The sequence below is a fragment of the Sus scrofa genome, chromosome 3, assembly GCF_000003025.6.
Source record: "Sus scrofa isolate TJ Tabasco breed Duroc chromosome 3, Sscrofa11.1, whole genome shotgun sequence".
NCBI lineage: Eukaryota > Metazoa > Chordata > Mammalia > Artiodactyla > Suidae > Sus > Sus scrofa.
The window spans coordinates 18,398,150-18,418,645 of NC_010445.4; the positions used below are offsets into that span (position 1 = coordinate 18,398,150).

The 20,496-nt window shown below is 50.7% G+C and overlaps 1 protein-coding gene and 1 long non-coding RNA gene across 2 annotated transcripts in view; one reads left to right on the forward strand and one right to left on the reverse strand.

The window, feature by feature from the left end:
* LOC110260087 overlaps positions 1 to 20,496 on the reverse strand; it is a 23,853-nt gene continuing 3,357 nt past the window's right edge. Inside the window, exons 2-3 of the long non-coding RNA XR_002342911.1 lie at positions 8,370 to 8,455; positions 1 to 2,841 (exon numbers count right to left, since the gene is read on the reverse strand). This is a non-coding gene — a long non-coding RNA (uncharacterized LOC110260087). The remainder of the gene's footprint in view (positions 2,842 to 8,369; positions 8,456 to 20,496) is intronic.
* Positions 4,632 to 6,262, forward strand: NUPR1 (nuclear protein 1, transcriptional regulator). Its single transcript, XM_021088038.1, has 3 exons — positions 4,632 to 5,049; positions 5,474 to 5,623; positions 5,958 to 6,262. The coding sequence occupies exons 1-2, from the start codon at positions 4,902 to 4,904 to the stop codon at positions 5,608 to 5,610; spliced, it is 285 nt and encodes a 94-aa protein (XP_020943697.1). The 5' UTR covers positions 4,632 to 4,901; the 3' UTR covers positions 5,611 to 5,623; positions 5,958 to 6,262.

Below are 20,496 nucleotides of genomic sequence, written 5' to 3' on the forward strand. Positions count from 1 at the left end.
TTCAAACTCTAGCCTGGGAACTTCCATATGGTGTGGCCCTAAAAACAAAAAAAAATTCTTATCAATATTGCATCCGTGTATACTCAAGGTGATTATCACATAGCCAAGAATAATTCCAAGCACAGCAGCCAAGTTTGAGGGGTTCTCTGGACTGGGGCTATAAAGTCATATAGATGTCTCTTGTTTCACATCATTGAAGCTTCTTGAGCCCACTTGATATACAGTGATGTCACCTGGGTCACCTTGATTCTCTTGGAGGGAAGCTCCTGATCCTTTGAACCTCCCTCATGCTATCCAGGCTTTCTGGACTTGAATGGTTTAACTCCTGTCTTTATTACAGTCAAGCGTCACTGCCTCCAGGAAGTCTGCCCTGATCCTCTCCCCAACCTTCTCCACCACCACCCCGACACCCCCATCCCCTGCTGGGTTAGGTGCCCTCCTGAGAGCTCCCGCACACTGTTTACTCCAGGCTGATCATGCCGGACTGTAACAGGCATGCCTGGCAATCTCCTTGAATGTCATGAAGATATAGTCACAGCAGAAAGAAAATAAACTTCCTTGTGACTGGCAGGTGGTTAATGGGCCAATCACACCTGGAGGCTACAGGATGGAAAACACACCTTTTGACTTTCCCTGTTGAGTCATCTTTTGGACCCTGCAGGTCCAGCTGATGGGTTCCCAAAAGTCCATTCTCTCTTGGCCCCTCCCTCTGCCTACCCCTGCCCCCAGGATCCGGGCTTCATTCTTCCGGCACAAGAAACAAGTACGGTCAAGGTCAAGGAGACCTCGTTTCCCGGCTCCATGGAGGACAGTCATGTGTCTTTATAGCTCTTTGTAGGACTAGGACTGGGCCTCTCAGTTCCCTCATAACAGAGCATCTGGAAGCTGAAAAAGCAGGATCGATCTCAACGCAGTGCTATGTATTCAACTAGTCATTTATTGGGGGCTAACTGTGTGCCAGGCTTCAGGCATAACAAGTGATAACAGAGACGTGATGCCTGCCCTCATCAATAATGATAACATGTGTTAAACACTTAATACATTCTGGGTACTATGCTAAGCATTTGTAAGAATTGGCCCTTTAATTCTCACCACAGGGAGTTCCTGTTGTGGTGCAGTGGAAATGAATCCATCTAGTATCCATGAGGATGCAGGTTCGATCCCTGGCCTCGCTCAGTGGGTCCGGGACCCAGCATTGCTGTGAGCTGTGCTGTAGGTTGCAGATGTGGCTTGCATCCCTCCTTGCTGTGGCTGTGGTGTAGGCCGGCAGGTGCAGTTCCAATTCAACCCAGAGCCTGGGAACTTCCATATGCTGCAGGTGTACATGTAGTTCTGTGCATCCTCGGTCCTGACCGGGTCCAAGCAGACGCTGTTTGGAAGGAAGGCAGGAAGGATGAATCCCCAACAGATGCCTCCATACACACAGCTGTGAAATCTTTGCCAGTGTTTGGTCAGCTGTATTGCTTCGAATGAGCCCTGAAACTAGATCAGGTAGACCGTGGGAGGAATCCTTGGCCACTCACCAGCCTTGTGACCTTGATTGAGTCACTCTCTGAGCCTCTGTTTTCCTTCTTTGAAGAATGGGGGAGGTGTTCCCTGGTGACGCAGCGTGTCAAGGATCTGGCAGTTATCCACTGCTGTGGTTTGGGTTTGATCCTTGGCCCAGGAACTTCCACATGCCTCCGGCTCCGCCAAAATAAGAAGAAGGAGGCGGAGGAGGAGAAGAAGGAAAAGGAAAGCAGCAGTGCGCCCTGGGTGGCTCTGGAGGAAGCCCTTTTATACCACAGGTGCTGTCGCCATTCTCCCTTTACAGATGAGCAGACTGAAGCTCAGACGTGGGCTCAAGATCTTGTAGCTGGTGGAGTTCTCGTTGTGGCGCAGCAGTAATGAACCCATCTAGTATCCATGAGTATGCAGGTTCGATCCCTGGCCTCGCTCAGTGGGTTAAGGATCCCGCATTGCTGTGGCTGTGGTGTAGGCCAGCAGCTGCAGCTCTGATTCGACCCCTAGCCTGGGACCTTCCATATGATACAGGTGAGGCCTTAAAGCGACCCCCCCCCCAAATAAAAAAAGAAAAAAGAAAAAAGATCTTGCATCTGGTAAGCAGGAATGCAGCTCACAGGGGTGAGTGAGTGAAAGACTGCCCCCTAGAGGTAGCTTGGGAATTTGTGGGTGTGTTCGCAGTCGCAGAGACTGCGCCCGTTGGAGCCGGACAGTCCCTCATTCTGCAGGATTGCCCCGACATCCCGCAGGTGTCTGACTGTCCTGCTAAATGTTCAGGAAGCTAAAAAGCAAAAACAGGAGTTCCCGTCGTGGCTCAGTGGTTAACGAATCCGACTAGGAACCATGAGGTTGCGGGTTCGATCCCTGGCCTTGCTCAGTGGGTGAAGGATCCGGCGTTGCCGTGAGCTGTGGTGTAGGTCACAGATGCAGCTCAGATCCCATGCTGCTGTGGTTGTGGTGTAGGCTGGCGGCTACAGCTCCGATTGGACCCCTAGCCTGGGAACCTCCATATGCTGAGGGTGCAGCCCTAGAAAAGGCAAAAAGACAAAAAAACAAAAACAAAAACAAACCCCCCAAAAAACTTATTTACCATGTCATGATTGGATTCTTTTGCTCCTATACTTAGGGATAACGCCCATCACTTTGCAAGAACCCGGTATTTTCTCATTTCCTCCACCTTCATTTGCCTTGGTGTCATCATTTTTTTAAGTTACCGTTTTCTCCTCTTTCTCCTATCCGCTGGTCTGTCATCATTGTCCCCACTCTGTCTTTATTCAAGTGTCTTCTTGTCTTCACTTTCATTTCCTGGGTGTTAAAGGACTCACAGATCACCCACATCTGGAAAACAAAAGCTAAATTTAATGCTGGCTCAGGCCCGGGAGCAAAGCAAGCAGAAGTGCCCCTGCTGATACAACAGAGGACAAGACCGGGTTATTAAAGGGTTTGCGGGAAGAATGGGTTTAGGTAACTAATGCTGACATGGAGCGGTGTCTCCTTGGGCTCTCAAGAGGGAGAGGGGAGAGGGGGGCAAGGGAGGAGCAGAGGATTAACACCTGCCCTGGGCTGAGAAGAAAGTCCTCTCGCGCTGGAAACCACAGAGTTTAAAAAAAAGAAAAGAAAAAAGTAAAAAGCTGCCTCCTTTTCTGTTCCTGATGGCTATGCCGGAGAGCTGGGAGCTGGTGCTCTAGCCTCAGCTAAAGCAGGAGTGGACAAGCCAGGGTGTGGACTCTCTAGGTCAATGTGACCCACGCCGTCAGAGCCTTCAGCCAAGAGTGGAAAATTCCACTTTCAGGTGTTACTGATCTAAACCCCTTCCTTTCATTCACAGTAAATGAGCACGAACATCTGTTTACTTCATAATGCCTTCTACCTCAGTAGAGTCATGATTTGAAATATGGATGATTTTATGTTATTTTTTAATTGACTTTTTTTTTTTTTTGCGTTTTAGGGCTGTACCCACAGCACATGGAGGTTCCCAGGTTGGGGGTCCAATAGGAGCTACATCTGCCAGCCTACCCCACAGCCACAGCCATGCGGGATCCGAGCCATGTCTGCGACCTACACCACAGCTCACAGCAATGCCAGATCCTCAACCCACTGAGCGAGGCCAGGGATGGAACCCACATCCTCACAGATGCTAGTCGGGTTCGATAACCCATGAGCCACAACGGGAACTCCAGGAGAGCATTATATTGAGCTGTTTGGAAACTGTGTGATCAACAGATGCCACGCAGCTAACCCTGTAGCAGGCAGTGTTCCAAGTGCCTTGCTGTGGATTATCTTGAACGTCACCCCAACTCTATAACCTGGATACAACTATCATCCTCCTTTTACAGAGGAGGAAACTGAGGCCCAGAGACGTAAAGTGACTTGTCCAGGGTCGCACAGGAAGTAGTGGATCAAGGATTTGAATCCAGGTCATTTGGCTCCAGAATCTGCATTCTTAACCACTCTGCTAGCCCCCATCTCAGGAGGGGGAGATCATCTACTGACCCCCAGTTCAGGATGTTAAGGGGGCTTTCCAAGGTGTTTCTTATTTAAAAGTAAAAGGGGAGTTCCCATTGTGGTTCAGTGGTAACAAGCCCAACTAGTATCCATGAGGACCTGGGTTCGATCCCTGGCCTCGCTCAGTGGGTTAAGGATCTGGCGTTGCCGTAAGCTGTGGTGTAGGTCACAGAGGCGGCTCAGATCTGGTGTTGCTGTGGCAGAGGCATAGGCTGCCAGCTGCAGCTCTGATTCGACCTCTAGTCTGGGAACTTCCATATGCCACGGGTGCAGCCCTAAAAAAAAAATTATAAAAGAAACTACATAAATACAAGAAAAAGTGGGCGTTGGTTGAGATCAGGGTCAGAACGCATGACAGAGCACAGCGTGTGTTGTGTCCTCTCCCAGGTCATTCTTCACTCCATGTTCTGCCGCCAGTCCTGAATCTGAGCCAGAAGCGGATGGGGGTGGAGGTCAGCTGTGTGGCCGTGACCCCCCAGCCCAGGAAGGGCATGTGGCAGAGGGCAGGCGATGGCCAGGGAGGAGTCAACCAGGTGAGGCGCTGAGTTCCCTGCTGGTTTAGATCCCAAGGGCTGTTTATGCCAGACTCCGCCTCCTCCCTCCTCCCCAGCCCCCAGCCCTGAGGCTCTTCTCTGTGGAAAAATACCCAGCTGGGCGAGCCCCGGTGAGAGGGAGGAGGCAGGGGGGCTGGGGCTCACGGGGGAGGGGATGACTCCTTTCCCCTCTCGTGACTGGTGTTTACTTGGCTGGGTTCTGGGAAAAGGCCAGATTGCATCAGACAGAGCCTGAGGGGCTGGAGCCAGACTAGGGGCTGAGGAGGAGACGTGGCCTTATAAATCGGGGCCGTGAACTAGGAGGTGTCAGGAAAGCAGATGCAAACACAGCCTTAGAAGATGGGCGAGGAAGAGAGAGACAGAGACAGAGACATTATGACCACCTTCCCGCGAGCAGCCAGCCCCCCCAGGCAGCTCCTATGCCCAGAAGATGAAGACCCCAACCTGGATGAGTACGACCTCTATAGCCTGGCTCATTCTTACCTGGGTAAGTCCCGGCCCTGCCACCTTCCCAGTCCTTCTATTTCCAACACAGTCCGACACCCCATCTCCCCACACTAGAATCCTTCCTTGGGCTCCTGCCCACCCATCACCCTTCTCCGGCCTGTTCCCTTGATCTTTCAAGTTGCCCCCTTCTAACCCCGCATCCACTGAGCATCCCCGTCCTACTTGGCCCTGGGACCTCATACTCTGCTAGAGTGTTTGGAGCAATGACAGATTGGGGGGCGGTACCCTATTTCCACAGATGGGGAAACAGGGACAAGGACATCCCTAAAGCTACGTGGTCATGACCCCCCAGCCTCCTGACTTTAACCCGAGCTCTTCCACCCCCGCCCGCTGGACCCCCAGCCCGTCCCTTGAGGCATCACGCCTCTGCCCACCTCACCGCGGACCCCTGTCTTGATTCCCAGGAGGGAGAGCCCGGAAAGGTCGCACCAAGAGAGAGGCTGCTGCCAACACCAACCGCCCCAGCCCTGGTGGCCACGAGAGGAAGCTGGTGACCAAGATCCAGAACACGGAGCGGAAAAAGCGAGCAGCACGGACCTGAAACAGAACTCGAGGTAAGGAATCAGGGGCTCCCTGAGTACCAGTAGAGGTCCCTCTGCTAGGAAAGGACAGGCCTGAACGTGCGTGGGTGGGCAGGGAGGAGGGATCAAACAATTGCTGTCCCAACATAGAATAAAATGAGACATATGTTGGACTCTGAGTTCCCTAGTGGCCAGAGCAAAGAGGGAAACAGATCCTTTCCAACTGGAGCAAAATTTGGTTTAGAGAGAGGGAAACCGAGGCCCAGAGAGTGTAAGATCTTTCTCTGGAGTCACGGGTGAGTGAGCAGGAGAGCCAGAATTAGAACCCGGGCCTTTGTGCTTTCACCATCTGCTTTCCTTCTGCCAGGTGAGGCCAGAGCACAGACACCCCACAGCAATGGAGACAGGACTGCGGAGGAATCAGTGCCTGGGGGCGGGATCCAGGCCTGCTGGCCGCCCTGCCCCTCCACCCCCAGGACTTACCCCACGTGACTGAGGCTCGAGGGGCTGCCAGGGAAGCCGCCCCAGCCTGAGAAAAAGGGCAGGTTGGGGAGCAAGAGGCAGGGGGTAGAGAAAAGCAGGGTCACCCCAAACAAAAAAAAAAGAAAGATGCTAAAGAGGCTGGAGCTTCCCAAGGGTGACAGTGACAATAAACAAAGTACAGCAGCTGCAGCCTGTGTGTGTGTGTTTTGTCCTCTTTATTTTCGTGGGGTTTTTTTTGGGTACATGTGTATCTGCATTTGCATGAACCAGAGAGAGCAATTTTGGTTAGTGTTTGTATTTGGTTATGCGTCTGGGAAGGGCTGTTTCTAATTTAAGGTGAGCTTTTTTTTTTCTTTTCTTTTTTTGTCTGCATGTTTGGGTGCATGTGTTTCTGTGGTTTCTTATGCAGTGTGAGGGAATTTCCTCTGTTCTTTGTAATGCTGCCTGTGAAATAAGCCCTCTCCCCAGCTCCTCTCTGTTTTTGCTTTTTTTTTTTTTTTTTTTTTTTTTTTGAGGGCTGCACCCGTGGCATACGGAGGTTCCCAGGCTAGGGGTCTAATCAGAGCTGCAGCTGCCTGCCTACATCACAGCCACAGCAACACGGGATGCCAGCCGTGTCTGCGACCTACACCACAGCTCATGGCAATGCCAGATGTTTAACCCACTGAGCAAGGCCAGGGATTGAACCAGAGACCTCATGGTTACTAGTCAGATTTGTTTCCGTTACACCACAATGGGAACTCCTCCTCTCCTTTTTTTTCTTTTTTTTTTTTTTTGGTCCTTTTGCCTTTTCTAGGGCCCCACTCGCGGCATATGGAGGTTCCCAGGTTAGGGGTCTAATCGGAGCTGTAGCTGCCGGCCTACACCACAGCCACAGCAACGCGGGATCCGAGCCACGTCTGCAACCTACACCACAGCTCACGGCAACGCCGGATCCTTAACCCACTGAGCAAGGCCAGGGATCGAACCTACAACCTCATGGTTCCTAGTCAGATTCTTTAACCACTGAGCCACGACGGGAACTCCATCTCCATTTTTGGAATAACAATCTTATTGTTTCTGTTGTCATCACATAAAACCATTTTTGAAGTAAATATTACTCATGGGTGCCACCTGCAAAATGGAGAGAATGGAGATTTAAAACATTAAGGGATTGCCCAGGGGCTCAAATTCAAGGATTCTTATTGTCCTCATGTATGAGGTGTGTCCCTTTGACAAGGGGGCTGCAGGGACAAAATTCTGGGAGGTCAGCTGCGGAGGAAGATTCTTCCCTAGAGTTATCAGTCTAGGAGCCAGACTTTGAGAAGAACTTGGGGCAAATAAGAGGTGTGATGAAGAGTTCCTGGTGTGGTTCAGCGGGTTAAGAACCCGACACAGTGTCGGTGAGGATGCGGGTTCCATCCCTGGCCTCGCTAAGTGGGTTACAGATTCGGCATTGCAGATGTCACAGTCATTTTGGCAAACAGCTCCTTCAGATTTCCCGTCAAACCCTCCTTTCCACAAAAGATTATTTATTCATTCAGTTCATGTGTATTAGATGCCTGCTGTATTATCTGGTTGAAGGCATGCATGGTAAGGAGGGACAGATGGCACCCTGATATGATTGGAACCAGCCCTTAGGGCCAGTGTCAGCTCTTGGACTCAGGAGGCAAATGGCAGGAGTGATACTCAGCACTAGCTCTCTGCCCAGGGCGGATCTGGTGCATCAGCTTCAGAAAATCACAGCAACAGGAGTTTCCGTCATGGCTCAGCGGTTAACGAACCCCGATAGCATCCATGAAGACGTGGGTTCGATCCCAGGCTTTGCACAGGGGGTTAAGGCTCCATGTTGCTGTGAGCTATGGTATAGGTGGCAGACCAGTCTCAGATCCCGTGTTGCTGTGGCTGTGGTGTAGGCCAGCAGCTGTTGCTCTGATTCGACCCCTAGCCTGGGAACTTCCATATACCATGGGGGTGTGGCCCTAAAAAGACAAAAATAAATAAATAAATAAATAATCGGGTTTGTCTGGTTTTCAAAGCCAGAATTTTCCCCTTTTTGACTACTGGCCTGAGAACACTGCAGCCAATAATGAGGCATCCTAGACGCTAGTTAACTTCTAGTCAATTACTCCATCTGAGCCTCAGTTTCCCCACCTGTCCATGGCTCAGACCAGCCTCTCCTCTGTCAACTTCGAAGGAGAAAACAGGGTGGGAAGTGTTTCGTTCCTAGCTGGTCGGGGCCCCTCCCTGGGTAATGGGTCCTTTGACACTTGCCAGGAGGCCCCACACTTCCCCTCCCTCCTGGCCGCCAACTGACCTTCCTGGCCTTGCCGTCTCCTGACACAGCCTCTGCCTCGGAAGCCTTTAAGTGGCAGTTCCAGGAACCAGACAGCGTGTTCAGATCTGAAAGGATTCAGGGGGTTAGAGCCCCCTCTTCCTCCTTTGAAGAAGGAGAAATCAAGCCCTGGAGGAGAGGGGCCAGAGACTGGCTTGAAACTCATATGAGAACGAGGAATTAAGTCGGCGGGAGAACCTTCCAGAACTCCCTTTTCTGTTCTGCCCCCTCTTTTCCTACACTCTTTCTTTGTCATCTCCTGGTTGTATGTAATATCTATTTCTCCCATTTCTTTTTTTTTTTTTTTTTTTTGTCTTTTTAGGGCGCCCCCACAGCATGTGGAGGTTCCCAGGCTAGGGGTTGAATCGGAGCTGTAGCCACTGGCCTACACCACAGCCACATCAGATCCAAGCTGCATCTGCAACCTACACCACCACTCACAGCAACGCCGGATCTTTAACCCACTGATCGAGGCCAGGGATCGAACCTGCATCCCCATGGATCCTAGTCAGGTTCGTTAATGCTGAGCCACAACGGGAATTCCTATTTTCCCAATTTCTTGGGTTCCTTTTAAGAACTGGAGAGCTGACTGACTTCTCTATCCCCCCAGGGGCTTTCGGAAATTTCCCACCAGGTTGCCATGATTCAAAAGATGACCAGCTCTTGCAGAGAATCGAGAGAGTCGGTACGGGGCTCAATTTTAGCTGGTCCTCGTTCACCCACTCCTTTCGCAAAGGACAGCTCTCAGTTGCACACTTTTAAATTTCAGAATCACGCAAAGGTGGTTTTCAACCAGCACTCCTTAAAGGTGATGCTAATAACAGTCACACATACCAGGATCCATTACCTGCCTCGGGGTCTTCCCAGCTTTACCCTTCACACGGCACTTTTGTGATTTCTGCCCTATGTGCCTTCGAGCTACATTATTTACTCAGCATTTTAAAAATTACAAAAACAGGAGTTCCCGTCATGGCGCAGTGGTTAACGAATCCGACTAGGAACCATGAGGTTGCGGGTTCAGTCCCTGCCCTTGCTCAGTGGGTTAACAATCTGGCATTGCCGTGAGCTGTGGTGTAGGTTGCAGACGTGGCTTGGATCCCGCGTTGCTGTGGCTCTGGTGTAGGCTGGTGGCTACAGCTCCGATTCGACCCCTAGCCTGGGAATCTCCATATGCCGCGGGAGCGGCCCAAAGAAATAGCAAAAAGACAAAAAAAAAAAAAAAATTACAAAAACAGGAATTCCCAACGTGGCTCAGTGGTTAAAAATCCAACTAGGAACCACGAGGTTGCAGGTTTGATCCCTGGCCTCGCTCAGTGGGTAAAGGATCTGGTGTTGCCGTGAGTTGTGGGGTAGGTTGCCGATGTGGCTCGGATCCTGTGTTGTTGTGGCTCTGGCATAGGCCAGTAGCTGTAGCTCCGATTTGACCCCTAGCCTGGGAACGTCCATATGCCGCTGGGGTGGCCCTAAAAAGCAAAAAAATAAAAATTACCTTCTGAGAGTTCCCATTGTGGCTTAGCATGTTAAGGACCTGATGTAGTTTCCTCTAGGGTAAGGGTTCAATTCTTGGCCTGGCTCGAAAAGAAAAAAAATTACCCTTCTGGAGGTCCCTGGCGGCTTAACAGGTTAAGGTCACTGCTGTGGCGTGGGTTCAATCCCTGTCCCGGGAACTTCTGCATGCCTAGCGCATGGCCGAAATAAAAAAATAAAAATTTAAAATAAAAAAAATTACCTTATCTTTTTTACTCAAATGTATTTAAAAAGAGACTTGTAATCATCAAAAGTGGAAGCCCACAATCACTTGTCCTAATTAGAAGACAACTGTAAAAAGAAACACTTGGGAAGTTCCCATCGTGGCTTGGCAGAAATGAATCTGACTAGCATCCATGAGGATGCAGGTTCGATCCCTGGCCTTTCTCAGTGGGTTAAGGTTCCAGCATTGCCATGAGCTGTGGTGTAGGTCACAGATGCGGCTCAGATGCCGAGTTGGAGTTGCTGTGGCTGTGGTGTAGGCCGGCAGCAACAGCTCCAATTTGACCCCTAGCCTGGGAACCTCCATATGCCCTGGGTGCGACCCTAAACACACACATACACAGACACATACACACAAAGAAACACTTAACAACACCTTTTTTTTTAGTCTACCTGTGCACTACCCATGACCTAGCCAGGGAACTTTCATGTGCCATGGGTGTGGCCAAAAAAAGAAGAGTCCTAGACATGCACACTCGGGGAAAAAAACTGTTGTTCATGAGCCAGATACTGCCAGGAGCTTTGCATACACTGGAGAAGACCTCATTGTAATAGTTGGGAGTTTAAAAAAAAATACTGATTCCTGGCTCCCTTTCCCGGAGATTCTGATTTCATTGGTCTGGGGTATAGCCTGGTCACTTGGGATTTTAAAAGGCGACTCTGGAATTCCCACCGTGGCTCAGTGGAAACGCATCCGACTAGGAACCATGGGGTTGCAGGTTGGATCCTTGGCCTCACTCAGTGGGTTGAGGATCCGGCGCTGCCATGAACTATGGTGTGAGTCACAGTTGCGGTTCAGATCTGGCGTGGCTGTGGCTGTGGCCTAGGCCAGCGGCAACAGCTCCCATGGGACACCTAGCCTGGGAACCTCCCTATGCCGCGAGTGCAGCCCTAAAAAGAAAAATACCAAGAAAAAACAAACAAAAAAACCCACAAAGTGACTCTAACTTGAAGTTTGAGAATCACATTTATCAAAGATGATCATAGCAAGAAGTCCCACCACCACTGTAAGGTGGCTCTCCTTACAGTGTGGTTTTGGTCACCCTCCCTTCCCCAGCAAATGGCAGGCACAGAACTGTCTTCCTTTTGAGCCTGGGAGGACTTTGATGACCACTGTGGCTGCGGAAGTGGTGCCATCATAAAAACACCCAGTGCCCTCTACCTTGTTCTCTGTGGTTCTTGAACCCCAGACACCCTGCTGTGAGGAAGCCCCAGAGAACGCCCCCGGAAGACAGCACAGCAAGGTCACCTGCTGCTGGTGTTCGGGCCTCCAGTCCAGCTGAAGTCCCAGCGGAAAGCCATCCCCGACCCCCAGACACATGCGTGAAGGCAGCCTGCAGGTATTTCAGGCCCAGCTGTCAGGTTACCACCAGCAGCTGCGTCTTCCCAGATGAGGCCTGAGATGTTGCAGAGTCAAGCCACCTCCGGCTCCCAACCTCCAGAATCTGGGAGCATAACTACTTAGTTGTTTCTTCCCACAACATCGCAATAGCCACGGGCCCAGCCTTAGGGTCCCCCAGGCTCTGGTCCAGATCCTGCCTGCAAACTTGGCTGGGAGTGGGGTCAAGTCATTGTTTATCCCGCATCTTTCTTCTTCCTTTCTTCCTTCCTCTCTCTCTCTCTTCCTTCCTTCCTTTCTTTTTTTGCTTTTTTAGGGCTGCACCTGCGGCATGTGGAAGTTCCCAGGCTGGGGGATGAATCAGAGCTGTCGCCGCCACCCTACACCACAGCCACAGCCACGCCAGATCCCAGCTGTGTCTGCGACCGACACCACAGCCCATGGCAATGCTGGATCCTTAACCCACTTAGCGAGGCCAGAGATGAAACCCACATCCTCATGGATCCTAGCTGGGTTCGTTAACTGCTGAACCACACGAAGGGACCTCCCTATCCTGCATCTTAATTTTCTCATCTGTGAACACTCACCTCTTGGAATGGTTTTGAGAACGCAAGGAAACGGTGTTTTTCAAGCACTTAGCAGGATACTTGAAAAGAACTTAAGAAGGAGGTGGAGGAGTTCCCGTGGTGGCGCAGCAGTAACATCCTCATGGACTAGTATTCATGAGGACATGAGTTCAATACCTGGCCTTACTCAGTGGGTTCAGGATCTGGTGTTGCCATAAGCTATGGCATAGGTTACAGATGTGGTTCAGCGCTGGTGTTGCTGAGGCAGTGGTATAGGCTGGCAGCTGTAGCTCAGATTTGACCCCTAGCCTGGGAATTTCCGTATGCCTCGGGTGTGGCCCTAAAAAAAAAGAAGAAGACAACGAAAAAGAAGGAGAAGAAGAAGAAGCAGAAGAGGAAGGAGGAGGTGGAGTGGTAGCTGACGGCATGGACTCTGGGCCCAGACTCTATGGGTTTACGTCTCAGCTGTCTTACCATCTGTGTAGCCTTGGGCCAGTTACCTGACCTTTCTCTGCATCCCTTTCCCTTCGTGTAAAACAAGAGTGCCAATAACATTCAGCATAGGACTGTTGGTATAACAAAGTGAGTTATTGCTATAAAAGGCATAGTAAGGAGTTTTCCTGTTGTGGTTCAGCTGGTTGAGAACATGACGTTGTCTCTGTAAGGATGCAGATTCTGTCCCTGGCCTCACTCACGGGGTTAAGGATCCGGCGTTGCCTCCAGGTGGCATAGGCTGCAAGTGCAGCTCAGATCCGGGGTTGCCGTGGCTGTGGCGTAGGCTGGCAGTTACAGCTCTGATTCGACCTCTAGCCTGCAGGTGCAGCCCTTAAAAAAAAGAGAGAGAGAGAGAGACAAATAAATAAACAAATAAAAGTAAAAATGAAACATCAGGGAGTTCCCATTGTGGAACGTGACATAGTGTCTGTGAGGCTGTGGGTTCGATCCCTGGTCTCACTCAGTGTAGGCTGCAGACGTAGCTGGGATGCTGCGTTGCTGGGGCTGTGGTATAGGCTGGCAGCTGTAGCTCTGATTCGACCCCTAGCCTGGGAATCTCCATATGCTGAAGGTGTGGCCCTAAAAAGCAAAAAAAAAAAAAAAAAATATATATATATATATATATATATTCTACAGCCACAGCAATTTTTATTATTGCATCGAATTTACCAAAGGCCTGTGGGAGGGAAAAGACTGGGTCATGGGTTCACCACCTGCCAGGGGGAGCCAGGAATAAACCAGGTGTGCTGACACCCACACCCAAGCTTTCTAGAGAGTTCTGTGGTCTTCAGAGAGTCCCCGGGGAGCCATCATAGAAGTGAGAGCACCCCACTCCCCCGAGACCTTCTTGGAGCAGCCAGCCTTGACAGACAAGACCCCTCCCTGAAGGCTAGTCCCAGAACCCGGGGCTCCATCACCCAGAAGCACCTCCTTTTCTTTGTAAAACAAGGTTTTCGTTGCTTTTCTGATTACAAAAGCAGCTGATGCTGTGAAATCGGAAGATAACCCCTAACCTCTTGTTCGGTCCTTCTGACGGAACACGTCCTCCTTCCAAGTTTGGCAAAACACTTAAGGAATAAAATGAATCCCTTCGTGGAATGTTCACACCAGCGCTGTGCAGCCGTATCCTGTTACTTCTTTTCTGGAGAACACTTTGGAGAGTTGTTGTTGTTGTTTTGTTTGTTGGGTTTTTTGCTAATTTTCTTTTTAGGGCTGCACTCATGGCACAGGGAAGTTCCCAGGCTAGGAGTTGAATCGGAACTGCAGCTGCCAGCCTATGCCACAGCCACAGCCACACCGGATCTGAGCCACATCTGTGACCTACCTCACAGCTCATGGCAACGCTGGATCCTTAACCTATGGAGCGAGGCCATGGATCGAACCTGCGTCCTCATGGATACTAGTCAGATTCATTTCTGCTGAGCCACGACGGGAACTCCCAACGCCGGATCTTTTAACCCACTGATCGAGGCCAGGGATCGTACCTGCATCCTCACGGGTACTTGTTGGATTTTAATGCACTGAGCCACACCAGGAACTCCAGCTAAATTTTAATTTTACTTTTATTCCACTTAGTATAATCGCTATGAAGCCAGAATTTTCTATCGGCTTCGCTCACTGCTGTATCTCAAATGCTCAGAACAATGCCTAGGACATGCTGGGTTGCTCAGTAAATATAGACCAAGTAGTTACTCTGCTTTCACGCTATTCTTTCTTCCCTTTTTTTTTTTTTTTTTTTTTTTTGTCTTTTGTCCTTTTAGGGCTGCACCTGCGGCATATGGAGGTTCCCAGGCTAGGGATCTAATTGGAGCTATAGCTGCCGGCCTACACCACAGCCACAGCAACACCAGATCCGAGCCACATCTGCGACCTACACCACACCTCACAGCAATGCTGGATCCTTAACCCACTGAGCGAGGCCAGGGATCAAACCCGCAACCTCATGGTTCCTAGTTGTATTCGTTTCTGCTGAGCGATAAAGGGAACTCCTGTTCTTTCTTCCTAAAATGCTCTCTCCACCGGCTTCTGAAACAGTACTCTTTGTCTACTATTTGACTTGGTCATGATTTAAAAAAATCTGTCTGTGCTGTAAATCAGCTATAATAATAATAAAAATGAACATATCTAACAAGAAAAATAAATAAGTAAAAATCTAGTCTGGGAGTTCCCATTGTGGCTCGGTGGTAACGAACTTGACTAGATCCATGAGGATGCTGGCTCGATCCCTGGCTTTGCTCAGTGGGTTGAGGATCCGGCCTTGCCGTAAGCTCTGTTGTAGGTCAGCTCGGATCTTGGCTCCTGAAACAGAACATTTCAGAATCAATTGCTTCAGGAATAGCTGGATCCAGGAGCTGAAAGCAAATCATCCTCAAAATTGTGGGCTCCCTCTCCAACTCTCAGCTCTACTTTCCAAAGCATTGGCTCCAGTCTGAGGCAGGTCTTCCCCCGTGGCAGATTCAGCTTCACATCCTACCAGCTAGTCATCTCTGCAGAGAGAAAGCCTCTTCCTGACAGCAAGTCCAGGGACTCTCAGTGTGCCATGTACCCCTCCTCAAATCCGTCACTGAACTGAGGGGCATGGGGCATCCTGAATGGGTTGTCAGCATCAGAGAAAGAGGAGGGATAATTCCCCAAAGGAAAATACAGATGCTTTATTATATGTTTTAATTTAAAAAGGAAGATTAGGAGTTCCGGTCATGGCTCAGTGGTTAACAAATCTGACTAGGAACCATGAGGTGGCAGGTTTAATTCCTGACCTCGATCAGTGGGTTAAGGATCCTGCATTGCTGTGGCTGTGGGGTAGGCCAGCGGCTATAGCTCCCATTAGACCCCTAGACTGGGAACCTCCATATGCCAAGGGTGCAGCCCTAGAAAAGACAAAAAGACTAAATAAATAAATAAATAGGAAGAATAAAATTTAGTTAATTTTTATTTTTATTTATTTACTTTTGTGCTTTTCATTTTAGAGCCGCACCCAAGGCATATGGAGAGTCCCAGGCTAGGGATCAAATCAGAGCTGTAGCCACTGGCCTCTGCCACAGCCACAGCAACACCAGATCCAAGCTGTGTCTGTGATCTACACCACAGCTCATGGCAGTGCCAGATCCTTAACCCACTGAGCGAGGCCGGGATCGAACCTGCATCCTCACTGATCCTAGTCAGATTCATCTCCGCTGAGCCACCATGGGAACTCCCCCCAAATTAATTAATTTTTCAAAATAAAAGAATGGTGGACGGGTGGAAATGACAGGTGTCACCTGCAGCCTGAGTGACATTTTCTCCTCCTCCTCTCACCCCCTGGCCAGTTGACAGTATTTTCTTTTTGAAGTTTCAATATTAATAGCACTTTGCAGTGTCAAGAGCATCAGAGCCCGCGTTCACGTGCCCGATTTCTCTGGAAGGAAGGTGTTGCTATGTCTATTCTGCAAGTGAATGAAATGAAGAAGTGAAGACTGAAACGCGGCTTGCCAGGGGCTCCCAGTAAGTTCCAAAGTGTTCTGCGTTATCTTGTTCTTTCTGGTTTCACATCTGGTCAGTCTGCTCAGCGAGGTGGTTGCCTCTGTGGGCAAGGCCCAGGGTTCCCACACCTCTGCACTCAACCCTAATGCTGTCTTCCTCTCTCTTCCCTCAAAGCAGAAATATGGAAGGTGCAGTTCCCGTCATGGCGCAGTGGTTAACAAATCTGACTAGGAACCATGAGGTTGCGGGTTCGATCCCTGGCCTCGCTTAGTGGGTTAAGGATCCGGCGTTGCCGTGAGCTGTGGTGTAGGTCACAGATGTGGCTCGGATCTGGCATTGCTGTGGCTGTGGTGTAGGCTGGCAGCTGCGGCTCTGATTGGACCTCTAGCCTGGGAACCTCCATATGCCGCGGGAAGTAGCCCTAGAAAAGGCCAAAAAAAAAAAAAGAAAAAAAAAAAGAAATATAGAAGGAGACCAATATTGCCCCCAGGACTGAGATGCCTGGTAGATGCTCAAGTCTGGAGAATACCCTAGAGGTCTGGGAAGGGTCTGAAATGTGTAGAAAAATGGAAAGGCTAAGAAACTAACATCTATTATCTTAGGACTGTAACAGAGTCTTAGTGGAAGTGGAAATGGGAGCTGACAGTCCTCAGAGCCTTAGAGTGAAGAAGGCATTTATGAGAAGCTGAGACCTGAAGGGGGGACAAGGAACGGGTTATTTGAAGAACAGATGGAAAAGTATTCTAGGCAGGAGGAACAGCAGGTGCAAAGGCCCTGAGGCAGGGGGTGTGCCTGGTGTGATTATGGGGCCGCCAGGAGGCCATGGAGAGAATAGAAGAGGTCAGTGGGAGGGATCATGAGCGCCCTGTAAACCACTGAATGGGTTTCTGCGTTCATTCAGAGTGAAAGGAGGAGGCCTGGGAATCGATGAATCAGACTGCAGATAGACTGTTGGGACCCAGGACAAAAACTGACTGAGGTAGATGGAAGGATAGTGGCTGATCAGATACACATACATTTTACATATTCTTTTGCATCAGTCAGATAGTACATTAAAACAGAAGCAGTTGTGGCTGTGGTGTAGGCCGGCAGCTACAGCTCCGATTGGACCCCTGGCCTGGGAACCTCCATATGCCGCAGGATCGGCCCTAGAAAAGGCAAAAAGACAAAAAATAAAATAACATAAATAGAAGCTGTGAGTGAGTCCCATTTCTGGGGAGTGAACTGTCCATACACCCGGGGGCTCCACCTGCCACATTCGGAACAAGCAGGGGACATGGCGGTCAGGGAGGCTGAGACCCCGTGGAGGTCCTGGGATTGGCGTGGGGTCTGTGTCAGCCTTGGAGTGTAGGGCTGCTGGAGGACTTGGTGTCTGCCTGGGGCCTGCCTGCATCCCTCAGACACCTGGTAGTTTTTGCCTCGGGGCTCAGGGCAGAGCCTATTTCTGTTCCATGTTCTCTCCATAGGGAGGCTTGATGAAGTCCCAGGCAACCTAGAACGTGAGCCCTCAGTCAGTGGTCCCAGATCTGGGCTGTCTGCCCTGTGGCCCAGGGCTCCATTGGCCATATCCCTGAGTGCTCTGCTTCTGGCCCCACATTTTTTTTTTTTTTGGCTTTTTTAGGGCTGTACCCATGGCACATGGAAGTTCCCAGGCTAGGGATCATATCAGAGCTACAGTTGCCAGCCTACACCACAGCCACAGCAATGCTGGATCCTTAACCCACTGAGTGAGGCCAGGAATCAAACCTGCATCCTCATGGATACTAGCCAGGTTTGTTACCTGCTGAGCCACGAGGGAACTCCCTGGCCCACATTCTGATCTGACACACGTCTCTGTAACCAGGTCCCAGTACCTACGGAACTTCCTAAGCTCTAAGCTCTAACTACAGCCTCTTCTGTTCCTTCCTCACCCTCTTCCTCCAATTGACCTGTCTTTGACCGTCAATGCTTACCTTGGCTTATTAGTGACAACTGGTATTTCTTTCTTTCTTATTCCTTTTTTGTCGTTTTAGGGCCACACTCACGGCATATGGAGGTTCCCAGGCTAGGGGTCGAATCGGAGCTACAGCTGCCAAGCCTACACCACAGCCACAGCAACACAGGTTCTGAGCCACATCTGTGACCTTCACCACAGCTCTCAGCAATGCTGGATCCTCAACCCACTGAGCGAGGCCAGGGATCAAACTTGCGTCCTCATGGATCCTAGTCGGGTTTGTTACTGCTGAGCCACAATGGGAACTCCCTGGAGTTTAGCCTTTCTTCTTTTCTTTTCTTTTCTTTCCTTCCTTCCCTCCTTCCTTCCTTCCTTTCTAATTTCTTTCTTTCTTTCCTTCCTTGGCTGTCCCGCGGCATATGGAGTTCCTGGGCCAGGGATCAGATCTGAGCCATCGTTGTGACCTAAACTGCAGCTGTGACAATGGTGCACAGCTGCAGTTTAAACCACTGTGCCAGGCCAGGAAGTGAACCTTCGTCCCAGCGCTCCCAAGACACTGCTGATCCCATTGCGTCACAGCGGGAACTCCTGACAACTAACTTTTCTTGAGCACTTCCTTCTGGGTCAGGCCTTGTTCCATTAGTCATAGCCAAAACCTACAGCCTGACCATGCTCCAGCCCCTGTTTTAAGCACTTTACAAACAATGGCTCACTGAATCCTCTGACCAGTCTCCTGTAGTTAGATTATTTGCCTAACATCACAGATAATGAACCTAGGCACAGAGAGGTTAAATAACTTGCCTAAGATCACACAGCTTCTCAGTGGCCTCATCAACACACTCTTCACAGCTGTCCTACCTGGCTGGTAGGAGTAGCGCCCCCACCTGGGAGACGAGCCAAGCACAGGGAGGTCTCCTGCCTTGACCAAGATCACCTGGGAGGGGACGGAACTAGGAAAGGTCTGTCTGACTCCCTGACCCCTGAAGCTCCGTATATCCCCAATTTTGCCTTCAGATCGCCCCTGAGAGGTGGCCAGGGCTGGGATCATGGGCTTTATTTAATGGACGGGGAAACTGAAGCCGGGTGTGTTCAGGCAGAACGGAGCCGGGACTTGCACGGGGACTTTTCACCCCATCCCTACCCCCCACCCCAGCTGGTGTTTTTTCTCTGCAGCCCTGCCTCCTGGGCTTCAAAATCTTCCTTCCTGGCATTCGACAGGCCTGGCTTCCCACCTTCCCCTCACAGCCCTGCATTTATGTGTCGCTTGCATGGAACACCCAGCAATGACCATCTTGTCCAGGGAAGGTGCCCCCGCACCCCTTTTCTCTCAGCCACGCCCACCTGCTTGCAGTGGCCTTGAGCAGTGTCCCCCTCATAGGAAAAAAGAGATGGGATTGAGGAATCAAAGCCCTTTTTCCTTTGCCAGCCTCCTCCCCGCCCTGCCACCAGGGTCAGGAGTCCCTCAAGAGTCACCACTTTTGCTTTTTGGGGTTTTTTTTCTGTCTTCTTGTCTTTTCTAGGGCAACACCCATGGCACATGGAGGTTCCCAGGCTAGGGGTCTAATCAGAGCTGTAGCTGCCGACCCACGCCACAGCCGCAGCAACATGGGATACCAGCCGCATCTACGACCATAGCTCTGGGCAATACCGGATTCTTAACCCACTGAGTGAGGCCAGGGATTGAACCTGCAATCTCATGGTTCCTAGTCAGATTCGTTAACCACTGAGCCACGATGGGAACTCCAAGAGTCACTGCTTTTGAGGGGCAGCTCCCAAGGCAGGTGGGAAGAGGAGGGACACCCAAGCCACCTTGCTGCTGCCATGAGAGTGACGTGTAGAGAAACCTCTGGGGGGCCTGAGATGTGCTGTGGAAGAGGGCGCATGCGTTTAGTCAACGGGGCTGGGAGTCAGGGCCTAACGCTCCTCTATCCTCCCGGGAGCAGGTGGGCGCTGTTCTTAGCCTCAGGGTCTCACCACTTCTGTTTGGGAGCCTCAGGGGCATGGCCCCCGTTCCAGCCTGGCCTCCCCTCCCTCCCCCGCCCACAGGCTTCCCGCCTTCACCCAAGCCCATCTTTGGTTTCACCCCAGGGTTAGTTCCAAGCCCTGAAGCTGACATCACCGGGCCCAGGGATTCCCCTCCCCAGCCCAAGCTGAAAACGAGGGACTCGAGTTCCAGTCTTCATTCTGCCCCTCATCTGCTGTGTGACCTTGAACATGACTTCCCCTCCCTGATTCCAGCCTGATGTCACATCTGAAGCGTTGAACTTCTGCTTCCTGAACTCAGGATTCCCATGCAACCCCATGGAGTGCCCCAGAGGGTCAGAGCCGTAACAGGGCTTGGAAAATCATCAGAAAATTGGCGGGTTGGTTCCTTTCTCTCTCGATCTTTAATCATGCTCTGTGTTAGAAGAGCGGTAGCATTTGAAAATTGTCGTCACTTTTTTTTTGTGGTCGCACCCGTGGCCTATGGAAGTTCCCAGACGAGGGATGGAATCTGAGCTGCAGCTGTGACCTACACCCCAGCTGGGACAACACGAGAGTCTTTTTAATTTTTTTCTTTGTAAGGAC